At 38.1% G+C, this 13383-nt stretch overlaps 1 protein-coding gene across 9 annotated transcripts in view; it reads left to right on the forward strand.

The window, feature by feature from the left end:
* The window catches only part of MTUS1 (microtubule associated scaffold protein 1), a 128683-nt gene extending 120163 nt beyond the window's left edge, over window positions 1-8520 (forward strand). For all 9 annotated transcript variants that reach the window (XM_052779951.1, XM_052779942.1, XM_052779945.1 and 6 more), the window contains 7 exons: window positions 578-792; window positions 1330-1435; window positions 2429-2502; window positions 2606-2701; window positions 5291-5407; window positions 6744-6841; window positions 7696-8520. In XM_052779951.1, the coding sequence (XP_052635911.1) occupies window positions 578-792; window positions 1330-1435; window positions 2429-2502; window positions 2606-2701; window positions 5291-5407; window positions 6744-6841; window positions 7696-7912 (923 nt within the window). In that variant the 3' untranslated portion in view covers window positions 7913-8520. The remainder of the gene's footprint in view (window positions 1-577; window positions 793-1329; window positions 1436-2428; window positions 2503-2605; window positions 2702-5290; window positions 5408-6743; window positions 6842-7695) is intronic.
* Window positions 8521-13383: the final 4863 nt, after the last annotated feature.

Genomic DNA, 13383 nt, shown 5'->3' on the forward strand with positions numbered 1-13383 from the left:
TGGGCGTATGCATATTAGCAGTACGTTTCAGATTGGATGTTCTGTATTGCTCTGTATCGGGCAGTCCATGTCAGGCTAGAATTGCTTCTCTGCTGCATATCTGAGTGAGAGTAACATGTTGAATGGATGGTCTTCAGGATATTAAGACTTTCAAATTTAGCTAAGTGGTTTATATATCAAAAAGGAAAGTACTCTGACAAATATGCTACTGAAATGGGATCAAATTAGATGAAGTAGCAAATCCAATTAATTTTTTTATTGGAGCACTCCAGTGTCTCTTGTGAGACATTCATTCTTCTATGTCATGACAAACTGTCACACTTGTGCTTTCTATATGGGTTCCTGGCTTAACAAGATTCAATTAATTCGCAGCATAAGAAACACTGAATTCAATACTTTTGCAAAGATCTTTTCATGTGTCCTTGGAGGTGGCACTCATTTCATGGATAAATTATATTTGTCTTTGTATAATCGTGTTGCTGTGCAGAGTGTTCACTATTTTTAATACTTGTAATGAAGACAGTGAAATTAGCATTGAACTTGATCCAATTACCTTTTTTTCTTTTGACATCTTCAGTAACCACTTCTGCAGCTTGTGAGAAATTGGAGAGAGACAGGAATGAACTGCAAGTTGCTTATGAAGGGTTTTTGCAGAAGTTAAACCAGCAACATCACAATGATTTAGCTGAGCTGGAGGAGAGGCTTAAACAATTTTACACTGCAGAATGTGAGAAACTCCAAAGTATCTGCATTGAAGAAGCTGAAAAGTACAAAGCGCAACTCCAGGAGCAGGTTTGTAACATTCGAAGTAGAAATGTTCTCTAGCAATTGCTTTCTGCTACAAATGAGCCTTCAGAGAATCCTGGGGTTTGCTGATAATGGCGTTACTGTATCTAATGTGAAACTCCACTTCATTGCAACTGTAAAAATGTTACTACCCTAAGCTGTCCAGATCTTAAGCTTGTGTTTAAACGTGGTGGAGATTCCTTGTGTTCTGCAAACTTCAATGACTTCTAGATCTCCACCGGATATTTGAGGCAGCTTGTGTTTCAAGATGTATAGAAACGCACCTGGCCTGTGACCTTGCTTTGCCACAACTCCATGAGCGCAACAGATGCATACATCGTCCTGTTGGTAGTGGTAAACTGTAAGGCATTGTGCTCATCTATTAAGTCCTGTATGTGGCTTAGCTTCTCCTGTGACCATCAGTTAAGTGCTACCTAGACCATTTAAAAGTACTCAACGTACTGCATAAAGTCATTGGAACAATACTTTAAACAAGGGTTGACACATGTAAGGGGGGAGAAAAATCATGTTATCATATTGCAGGTGGACAACTTAAATATCACACATGAAAACTTTAAGCTGGAACTTGAAAACAGCCACTCAGAAAAAGTAGAGGAGCTGAAAAAGGAGTATGAATCCTCTTTTTCAGGCAAGTATTTTGTATTCAAGTACATACGCTATAGTACTGCTACTTACACAAGCATTCTCATCAATATGTCCAATTCATTATTCTTGGCGGTCAGCTATCTTTATAAATATTGACTGAATTCCTTTTTTTGGAACTGAACAAGTCTCATTTTACATACAGAAATAACCATGATCCCATTGTAGTTGAATGAAACTTTTAAAACAGTTTAAGAGTGGAGATGACCTTTTCTTTCAGTAAAAGATGTCTGAATTGTAGTATGTCCTCAAAATCTCAAGTTAATGAGAAATTGCTCCCACCCCCCTAGTTCTATAAGGAGCACCTCAAAATTGAAATTGAGGCCAAGTAGGGTTTTGTGCTTTCCAGACTGACATGGGAATGTTGAGAAATATTATACACTGCTTACAGTATACTGGGACAAAGGCTGTTTTTCAGGGAGTGGGTGGTGAGTGTGCTCAGTTTTAAATGGCATTGCATCTAATTGATTTAAGTGATGATGATTTCCATCCTCCCTCCAACTCTACTTGATAGCCAAGTTTCTAGTGATGCTTTTGTGTCATTAAAAGTGGTGATGCTTCCACTGCAATCAAAGAGCAAACTCCTCTGTGTGGCATCTCCAAAGTAGGAAAGGAAATGTTTATCTAGAAGCTTGTGGAAGACACAATTTCAGTTTTTGCTGTCTATCCCTTCAGAAACAGAGCTTTTGAGTGCTCGATTCATCCATTTTGTTCCATGTAGATGAATGCTTTCAAAACTGATATGCTGTCAACTAATGGAATGGATATGCAAGGGGACAATCAACAAATCTGAAGCAGCAATAAATCTGATACTTCGTACATGCTTTGGATCAGTTGATGATAAATGTTCTTTCCGTGTGGTCACTGCCTCTGCATCTGTGCATATGTGTATTGGCTGGCTTTTTGTGCTGCTGCTTTTCAAAAAGAATTTTCATGTCTTAACACAGTATTAAAAATCTGCAAAAATAATTTGTTGCAGAGCTCAAGAGTGCCCATGAATCTGAAAGGAAGTCACTTGAAGATTCCTTTAAAGAGAAGCAGGAATGGCTAGAGGTTTGTTAAGGGTTGGGGTCATTGCTACAGTCTAAAACTTAAAAGGCAGTTTGGAGATGTGCACTGAATTCTTGGCCTAACTATACCATATCTTTCATTTCAGAAAAAAATTGATGAATTAAAATGTGAAAATGACTCTCTGAGCGAGAAGTTGAAATTAGAAGAGCAAAAACAAATAGCCAAAGAAAAAGCCAATCTTGTAAGTCTTGATCTTCAAAAGTAATGCAGATGAGCAGATCTTGTAAGCCTGGGTTTGTTTTATTGCATAGTATGAAAAGTTTGCAATCAAGCCTGATAGGGCTTCCATACTTGTTAACTTTTTATGTAAATGGCTTGCTTGCCAGAAGTTCTTCTCAAGCACTACAATGTTAAGTATTAACCTTACCATTATAAATTTATAAAGCTGTTGACTAAGTCCATGGTGTAAGATATAGCCCAAGTTAAATTGAAGACCTTTGTGTATACAAAAGTTGTACCATAGCTTTCTTCTGGACAGTTGATGAATGTTCTAATGCTGCTATGATCCGTGTGGGCTTACGTCACTACCACAAAACTCCCTTCTTGAGTCTTTAATGCATTTATTCAAACATTGATTCATACTTGTTGATGATTTATCCTTCAGATAGATAAACTTTTATTTTGTCCTGCCTTTCCTCCAAAGGCTGCTGTTATCTGTGATGCTCCTGGGTTAGAAATGTGCTCTGACAGAATTTTTTCATGCACTGGGAGGGTTAGATACAAACATGCTTATCTTTCTGGTTACCTGGAAATAACTGGAATACCAGTAGTATTGCTTATCCCACAGAGAGAAATTCCACATTTAAAAACTCACTTGGGATGCTTTTAGTAGAAGTTGCCCTTGTTTTCACGGGAATTTAATTTATTTTTTTCTCTCTTACTGCTTATTCTAGTGGCAGGACAGAGCTGCCACAAGAAGAATGTGCAACCACAATATGTTGCTGTGGTTGGGAGAGATGATACCAAAGAGAACATGTTGTACACTGCACTTGGGAGTTTGAACAGTATTCCACAGGCATGCTCACATGTTTAATTTAAAGGAGCAATAGTCAACTGCCTTTACATAGCTGCAAATGCACTTTGCATCCTGACAGCATAAGACACATCATAAGCTTGAGGCTTCTGTATGGAAAAATACTGATTTGACCCAGTATATTCTTCTGTACTAAACACAAATTCTGCACTATCAGAATTCCCATTAGCCCTTTGAAGACAGAGGTGTATTTCCAACTCTCCAGTATTATTTAGATAATGTCACTTGATACTCCCAGCTTTTTTGCTAAAATCTTATCTGGGCCTTTCAGTCTTTTTATCTGTCTCTGTGGTCTACTATGAGTAGCTAATGAGGTGGCTCAGATTTAACTTTAAAAAGACATTTTAAGATCATTGGAGCAGAGCAGGGAAAGAAAAAAATTAAATTTTGAAGACAGTGTAAGCTGCACTTAAACTTTTCAGGATCACTTTTCTCTCTAGCTCCTAGATTCCATGTAAAGCCACAAAAAGGAAGAATGAAGTTCAAATTGTCTGCTTCCTCCTCTGAGGCAGCACAGCACAGCACACCCCACCCTCACATAGACTTCTGTTCAAAAGTAGAAATTAAACAAGAACCACTAATGCCACAATCCTTAAAAACAGGCAGGAGAATGAAATGTGTAGGTGATGAGGCCCTTGTTACCTGCAAAATGTACTGGCTCTGTCCTTGTGGCACTGTGCCCCACAAAACCGCAGGCATTGCCCTCTGAGTCTGAGGTTTCTGACATGGCAGTGAAGCTGTTACTCAATGCGGTACACCACTATTCTTACCCAAATATGCTAAAACAAGTTTTGTTTGTTTTTAAAGATAAACTTAGTTACACAACACACTTAATCATTGATTGATTTCTGTTTGTATTCCACTCAGACTACCTGGAAATGGACTGAGACTTCCTTTATTTTTCCTATTTTTGCCTGTGACTTTGCCTTTGAAATGCAGAGAGCATGTTTTACTCAGCAGTGTTTGAATGGTTCATTACTCTGGAAAAGAGTTTCTTGAGGAAGCCAGATCTGACCCTACCCTGTCCCCTTCCTGGTCTCCCTTCCACCTCCTGGAAAACAACAAAAAAAAGAAAAAATAAAAAAGGAAGTCCTAACTTGCTGTATTGTAGATAAGACATGGATGTACAGCAGTGCAATATTTTTTTATGTGCAATTGCATTGTTAGGCCTTAAGAAGAATGTAAACCTGAAAATTTTTGATTTCTGCTTATGAATCAGCTACCTTTCATCTCAAAATGGGGAAAATCAGCTACAGTCAAGTTCATAGCTTTAAATTTCTGGTGCTTTTTTAACTATTCCAGCATCTGAAAACTCTTCAAATGTTTACTCTAATTACCTCTTGGGATGGGTTATGAGTAATATGAAATAAATTTTGGAACTCCTAGCCTTAAAGGGAGCCTTTGGGCACTCCTGCAAAACAAGTTTCGCTGTGACAGCTTTAGTGCCTGCCTTTGACTCACAAAGGTTTTTCACGTTTGTGCGTAGAGTGTTTTCTGAACAGCTTGTAAGGAAAACTGCAACTGTCCACCTACACTGAAGGACAAACAAAATCAGAGGAGAAAGTGGTACCAGCTCTTTTTTTTTTTTTTTAATTCTAAACTGTCTGACTTGATTTCACTTAAAACAAGAAACTGTCATTACCATATGTATTCTCGTGCTCTTTCTAAATAGCAGAGAAACACTTAAATTGTTCCTGAAATTCAGGGTACTAAGCAAACTCTGTGGAAATCTTTCAGAAAAACCCACAGATTATGTATCTGGAACAGGAGCTGGAAAGTTTGAAAGCAGTGCTGGAGATCAAGAATGAGAAACTCCATCAGCAGGATATAAAGCTAATGAAGATGGAAAAACTGGTGAGTTTTCCTTGGGGTCTGGCAGGTTTGGACTGTGTCTCTGGGTTATGTTCTGATAATGAACTCGGGGCTGGTCAGACTTATGTGCAAGGTTTAATTTTTTTTGTTTAAAAGGAAACACAAAATGATGATGGGACACGCTTACATTGCAGGTACAATTATATCTACATTGGGCTGTAATGTAAAGAGGGGGAAGGAATCACCAGATGCTGTGAATGACTTTTTAACCTCTTAGGACAACTACTGGTTTGCATAAACTATTGCTAAGGTAGTACAGGGTTATCTGGGAGCCTCTTCCATGTTTCCTTTCCTCTTCCTTTCCTCTTGTCCCCCATCCCCCCAAAGTAAAAATCCTTACCTGCTGTGTTTGCTTGAGTGTTACAGAAGATAGATTGCACTGGCAGGAAATCATTAACATGGAAATGGTCCTAATTAAACAAGAAGGGATCAAATATGGAGTGCAATAAATGTTTTCATCTAGAGTTGATTAGCTCAGGTCAATCATTTGAGCTATTATCTTTAAGCTACTTGTTTAGCTGTGTGGATTTGATCCTGATCTGTGCATAATTCCACATGAAAAGGCAATTTCAGGGGCAGAACTTGTAATTACTTAGCATGCTCTTATCTGTGGCAGGACAGGGTCCTTATCCTGGGTGGGGCCTTTGAACACTGTTGTAATACTTACTTTAGCAAGATTTTAATGAGGAAGGATAGAAAGAGGTTTGGATACAAAGGAATACATTCATGTCAGTTGTTCAGTATTGTACAGCACCATATGTTGCCCTGGTCTGCAATTACTAGTAAATTACTAGTAAGCCTTCATCTTTCCTGACAGACATTGGCTGCAGTATAGAAGCCCTTGGACTATCCAACCATTTAATCACCGTTTTTCCTTAACTTCTGATAACATCCTGCAGCAATGAAGTAGAATGAGGACAGTAACAGGGAGAGCTGTTTACACAGGGGAGCTCTTGAATTTGTCACATTAGCATGTTATTTCTAGACAGTCTTCTGTCTGCAACAGCTTCTAAAACTGCTGCCCATCACTGGCAGAAGTTACTAGAACATGCTGGTTAACTAGTAGATCCCTTATCCAGTACTCCTTTGTTGGCATCTAATCAGCACACCTGGCAAAATGCCAGTGTTACACAAGGATAAGGTAAGTGGGATCTATTTGACTATTATACAGTATTAAGCCACAATAGCAGGTCAGTCTCACATTACTCAAGGTTTTTGCACTTACTGTAACAAGGTCTGCAAACTCCAGATTCTGAATGTCTGTGATAGCTCAGTCAGTATCTCAATGACTGCATGTAACTGTGACCTTTTTTTGAAGCTGGAGACCAACACAATCCTAACGGATAAATTAAAGAAGGTTCAGCAAGAAAATGAAGAATTAAAAGCTCGGATGGACAAACACATGGAGCTTTCAAGGTAAAAAATATCTGTGGACTTTTAGATGTTCTTATGAACCAGGGGAAGGTGTTCCTGTGACGAGAAAGAAAATTCTGAGTAAATATTAGTGACTGGGATTTTGTAGTACTCTGTAAAAGCACACACCCCTTTCTTCCCCACTTGTGTATCTGCAAATGTGCATTCCAATGTAGAAGAACAAGCAGGAACAGATTGCAAGGGGGAAAGGCTCAGTATGTTCTTCAGTGCTTCAAAACAGTATTTCAGGGAAGAAAAAGCAACTCAGAAATATCATCCTATGATACATTGGCTCTTTAATTATTACTGGCTTGTGAGCTAAACCTGGTTTTACTTTTAACCACTTCAGTTGAGTGATTTGTCCCCAATTTAGATGAGTGAAAAGGCCAGTGTGTTTTATATAGCAATAACAGCAATATTTAACATGAATAAAATGGGCCTGAGGTTCTCCTAACTTCAACTCTTGCTTAAATGGATGGGCAAACTCTTCCAGTTTGAAGGAAACTACAGAAATGCAGCTTCTATGTAGAGCTGAGCCTGCAGCAAGACCCAAAGGCTCCAGCATGGCCATTTAAAAACATCGGTCATGTAGGACAAACATCATGTCAGGTTGGACAAGTCTCACTTTTCAGATGCTTTTTCTGGCCTTTAGGGATTTTTCTTATTGGGACTGCCTCCTGTTTTCTGCAAGCTACCAGTTTAAATCCAGCAAGGATGAGAACAGGCTATATCCTCCTTTTAAGGAAGTAATTTAGTTGTAAGCCACGCAGGGATTTATGCAATTTCAAACCTTTCAAGTTCAGTACTGTAGCCTCCACCTTGGGTTATGCGTTCTGACATAAATCTTATGTTTGCAGGCAACTTTCTACGGAGCAAGCTGTTTTACAGGAGTCGCTAGAGAAGGAATCAAAAGTAAACAAACGCCTGTCAATGGAAAATGAAGAACTTCTGTGGAAGTTGCACAATGGCGACCTATGCAGCCCAAGAAAACTATCTCCCAGTTCTCCATCCGTGCCTCTGCAGTCCCCACGAAATTCTGGTAACTTCTCTAGTCCTACAGTATCACCGAGATGACATCTCTTGAGAGAAAGAGGGGATTGCATTTCATTTGCAATCTGCAGAACCAATCCTAACTTTAATCACAGGAGCAAGAGCTATATTAGCCGAGTATGACAACTAAACATAACTGGAAACTATTTGGTGCAAAAATGGCGATAAAGAGACTGAGAATATGGGAGTAAGACATTTGTATTGCTCCTTGCAAAAAGACTTGTTTATGACCTCTATGGACATTGTTGCACAAAGCACTTACAGAGCAAGGAAAGACTTGTTCGTTGCCTTTTCACCTAACTATAAGACAAAGCTCAGGGGCTTAGAGATAAAGATCACAACCTTTATAATATGTTCCTTATCACAGACACTTTTTTTAAGGCTGTGTGTATGCGTGTGTGCGTGCGTGTGCTGTGGATGGAATGGATGTAACACACAGTGCGTGTGTCTAATGCTGCCTTCTTTGCTGTGTACATAATAAAGGATAAAAGCTGAAGACTATATATTGACATGTACTTCCTTAATAATGTTGTCAGTACGCATGCTTTTAGCAAAGAGTACGCTCACCTGGGAATGAGGAGAAACTGCCACTAGTACTATAGGTTAGTTTCCTTCATCTTTCTGGCTTCAGTTCAGTGAAAAAAAGGCAGGAAAAGCTTTGTCAACTGACTCACTAGTGTCTTGGCTGACCTGAGTATGCAACTTAACTTTGAATTAATTTTAAAAACAAACTGAATTGCAGCCATATTTTGCATGGATTCTTGGTTTAATATCCCTGCACTGCACAACTCTGCCATTTATGAGGAGACATTTTTTGCAGGATACAGTGGCTTTTGGCTTTCAAGTCAGCAGGGTTGCAGTCAGAACCACAGTAGCCCTCAAGGTCAGAAGTTATTAGCTGAGCTGCAGGTTTAGAAACCTAGACCTGTCCTCTTACCTGCTGAAAAGGAATCACTGATTTCCCCAAAACAGCATGTCCATTGCTGAGATTGTCTGCCGAGTATAAACTAGATGTAGATTTGAAAGCCAAAGAGAAAAATGCAGTAGTCATTAGGTGCATTCTTAACTCAGTTCTCAAGAAGAATCTTAAGTAATTTGTGAATTCTGGTGTATCTATCTGGTGACACACTTTGCCCTTTTAAGCATTAACATTTGTATTAACATTCGTATTAACATTCTTCAGGGTTGGCTAAATTCACCTGAGGGGGAATGTGGTAGCTGTGTATTTATCTTGCTAATTCTGCCATACCTTCCCTCTTAGACTGCAGGATATCAGTGTTCTGCCAGTTCATTTGGCAAAAGATCCCTTACAAGAGATTCTGTAGAGTAGGGAAAAAAAATTGTCCTGGCTGCTGGAACTGGAGGCTGAGGGTGTCAGTGTTTTTGGAAATGTCATAGGCTGAGCTTCAGCTTCAACAAGGTAATTGCGTAGCCTTGCTACACCCTTGGTCAGACCTGTTTAAGGTGTCTGCATTGTCCCTACTAAACACAGGTTCAACTTCAACTTCCAACTATTATTACAAAACACTACCTATGCTTGCAATAGCTTGGGTTTTACAGTACCACTTCCAGGACCATTGTTATACTACTGTTCAGCTAATGCTGTTAGCTATACTGGTAACTGTTATGGTAAATTGTGTCTGCTGAATTTCCCTATGTGTTTCAGTAGCTTGGGGACAGGAATCAAAGGGATGGAAAGTGTTTAGGGAACTCAACTGGAGAACCATTTCAAACCATATTACCCCAAACTTGAAAAATCTTGGCTAGTAATGAGGAACACAGACATAAAAACAAGACTGTTAACAGTGCTTATACAGTAAGTAAACTTGTAATATACTTAAACTTGTGATTGACTATTTCATTAAATTTACTTAATTTTCCATAAGTGTACAGGTTAAGGGTGCCATTTCTATGGAACATTATGCTCTCTCTTAATCCTCTTTAGGGTACTGTATATACCACTTGTTTGTGGTGTCAGTACTTAAAATGTTTTCTAGGGGTTTCAAATTTAACTATGAAAATCCTCTGTGGGCTAAAACTTGGATTAAAGTATATCTTGGAACATTCTTATTTTCTATGGTCAGAGAGATTTGATCACATGTATTTGACCTGAATGCTTAAAAAATAAATTTTTTTGTACTGACTGAAGGTTTTTTCTCCTGCTTGTATTAGTCAAATGATCTTTAATCTAAGGAGGAACATTCCTCCAAATGCTAAAAACTTTTAGTACTTGCTCAGCACAGCAGAACAGCAATAGTGAAGCTTCACTGCACAAATTATTAATGTTCAGCTAACCCTTGGAAAATTTTAAATCTACCCTTACTACTCAAATGTAGGTAGAAGCTACACAGAGCTTGCTTGTGATTAATAGTGATTCAGTTTGAGTTGGCTGTTTGTTTAAAAAAAAAAAAAAGGAGACTGCAGATAACATACAGAACTAGCAATAATAAAATACTTGAGTGCAGTTGGCTTAATATAGGGACCCAATGTGCATATGCCTGGTAAAGGCATCCTACAGGACTCCTCTTACTAAAATGCTCACCTTACTCAGGAAATTTTTTGTGTGAGAAAAGCCACCTCGAGTTTAGCAATCTAACAGATCATGTCACAAGAACAGTTGCAATGTTAATGCCTCAAATAAAACGTGCAAGAAGAGTGCATACAAATGTTTGAAGATCAAATATAGTGTACCCCTTCTTCATGTAACAGAGAAGGGGAAAGCTTTTCCAGGCTACCAGTACAGAGAAGTAAGTATGGTATAGTAAATAATACAAAGACTGTTAATTTGTCAATAGTTTCCCTCCACAATACAGAAGACTCCTCGCCTCTAAACTTCTCTAAAGTAGGATCTGTAACACTCTTATGAAGAAATGAAGAATCCTTTTATATAGAAATCAGACTATAGAAATACCTGTTTAGTGTTTGTCCTATTGGTCTAAAAGAAATAATTCTGTTGATCTGGAAGCATGGTTTCAATACTTTTCTCTGAGTATTGATATTTCAAGCTTTAACTTAAATACCATGTGTTAGCAAAGGCTTTGTTCGATTCAGTAACTTTCACATATTTTTTGGTGATTTCTTTATACTAAAGTTTCCTTTAGGAAAAGCTAGAAGCCTGCTCATCATAAATATAGGCCAAAGGTCTAGTGCTAGTCAAGCAATTAAACAAGTGATTTTCTTCAAATACTCAACCTTAACTAGTAGTTCCAACTCTAACGATGTGCTTCGAAGGAAGTTAGTGACATTTATATTTGTACCAAATAGTTTGTTACCATTCAAACTATTCATAAGGTGGTTCACCTCCCTTCAACACTTTTCTCTAAAGGTCTTTGTACAAGTTGCACTGTATTTCCTGTAAAATTTGAGGTGAATAATTTCCTTATGCTAACTGAAGACTTGAAGTTTCTCATTACAAACACCAAAGACACTTGCATGTAAACGGGTATCATGCAATTCATGCAGGAAATTCCTTCTAGACAGTGAGTAACCACTGATCTTTAAAACTAGTTACCTGACAGCCAGGAAGTCTTTTTAGGGCTGAGCTGGAGTTAAAAAGGTCATCAGAAAGTTGGAATAATCATTGAACCCTTAAGAAACAAATACCTTCTGTCCATTGCTGCTGCCTTGCCTTAGCAGAGTGGTGACTGAGGTATGGAAATAGAAATAACAATACTGGCAGGTTTAAGCAGGTGACTTTGACAAGTCACTTAAATTTAATTTCCCAAGCTTCATTCTCTTACCCTGTGTCACTGTTCATTTATGTGGAAATGTGTAATTGCATCAATGTAAAAAGAATCAGGCATGCCCAGGAGGCTTTTGGTAAAATAAGAACTACGTAAAATAATTCTCATAGTTTATAATGATGAGAATTATTTTGATGGGGGGGAAACACCACCAAAAATTCCAAAAATTCTTCCTTAAAGGCACTACTTTTGCAGTTATAATTAATCTCAAGAAACTGCATGTGATTTGTACCCATAACCATTAAACCTGAGGGAGACTACTCGAGCAATGATGCAGCAATGGATTTATATCATCTTTTCCTCTCCTGCCAAACTCACCAAGGAAGTGATGCTACCATGTGAACTGCTACACTGTTGAACAAGTCTGAACAGGTGACACTATCTCCCACTTGCTAGATATTTTAAAAGAAATCAATTGTCAAATTAAAGGCTCAAAAGCGCTTTGAAATTTAAGAAGTTGGCACAGCTCCTGTAGTTCAAAGGGAAATACATTGTTTTGATAAATGAAAACGCTAAAAAGGGATGAACACATTGCACAGCCTCATCCAGAAGCTCAGGGATTGTTAAAGTTACTTTGGTCAGATTGAAGCCTTGCCTAAAAACCAACAACAACAAAAAAAAACCACAAAAAACCCAAGGTACAAAGACCTCTTTTAAGTATTACTATGAAATTGTGTAACAACTATTTAGTCATTACAACAGTGTAACATTCTTGATGCCTGTTAATAGCAACGAGAAAGAAGATTAACAAGGGACTGCCTCTTAAGCCTTCAAAGCTAGTCCTATTGCTTGCTGTATTTAACTTTTATTTGGTTTTTAGTGACCTTGTTTCCAGAGGCCAGCACTATTACAGGCATCTGGGGGGTGTTCTCCATGAAGCCTATTTCATGAAATGTGTAGAGCCATTTCAGTCTTTACCATGGATATTTATCGTATCAGTTACATTGTTTCAGGTTCCTGCATGCTGAAGAAAAAACTTTGAGCAAGCTTGTTTAATGTTTTCATTAGCTATACTACTAATCAGGTTAATAACGTGATTGAGAAGCTGCCATTTTTACATTAGTACTTAGTAGCTATCACTACTCAAAGCAGTACTGTACACATCTGCTCAAAGGTTTGAATTATCTGGAGTAAAGGGCCTACTTCAAGCCTTCACCAGAAGAAAGCTTTAGGAAGCGTTGTCAAATGCAGGCTGAGACACACTGAAGCATGCAAGCAAGGGACCGGTTCCTCATATGCTCAGAATAAGTTGTTTTTCACATGCCTTGTAAGTCAAATGGCTTGCATTAAGACTTTTTTTGTCACACAATTACACCACTGAGTAGATTTGTATTGGAAGTTCTAGCTTACACGGATTCTGTGCTTGAGGCTTGAAAAACATTGCCAAAAAGTTCAACAATGTTGTTATCAAGTTCTTACCTTTTCTCTGGAAAGTCTCTTTCCTTGTACTGGTAACTAAACCCAGGGTGAAAGAAGCAGTTGCTTATTTATCCAGATATAGTTCTGTGTAAATGAAACATCTTTCCTTTTCTCCTAAGTAAATTAAAATCACATTGAACTTGTTATTAACCTGAGAAGAGATTCTGCTGTATAATCCAACATTATTCTAATATTACATTTGGGTTTTTTTCTTCTGTAAATGATACTACATAAATAAATGCAAGTTTTACCTTCAGCAAACATAATCTGCTACATAATTTAGTAAATGTAACACCATACATCTATTGAGGAGTGAACTCTAAATAAGCTACA

The sequence above is a fragment of the Harpia harpyja genome, chromosome 2 (assembly GCF_026419915.1).
Source record: "Harpia harpyja isolate bHarHar1 chromosome 2, bHarHar1 primary haplotype, whole genome shotgun sequence".
Taxonomy (NCBI): Eukaryota; Metazoa; Chordata; class Aves; order Accipitriformes; family Accipitridae; genus Harpia; species Harpia harpyja.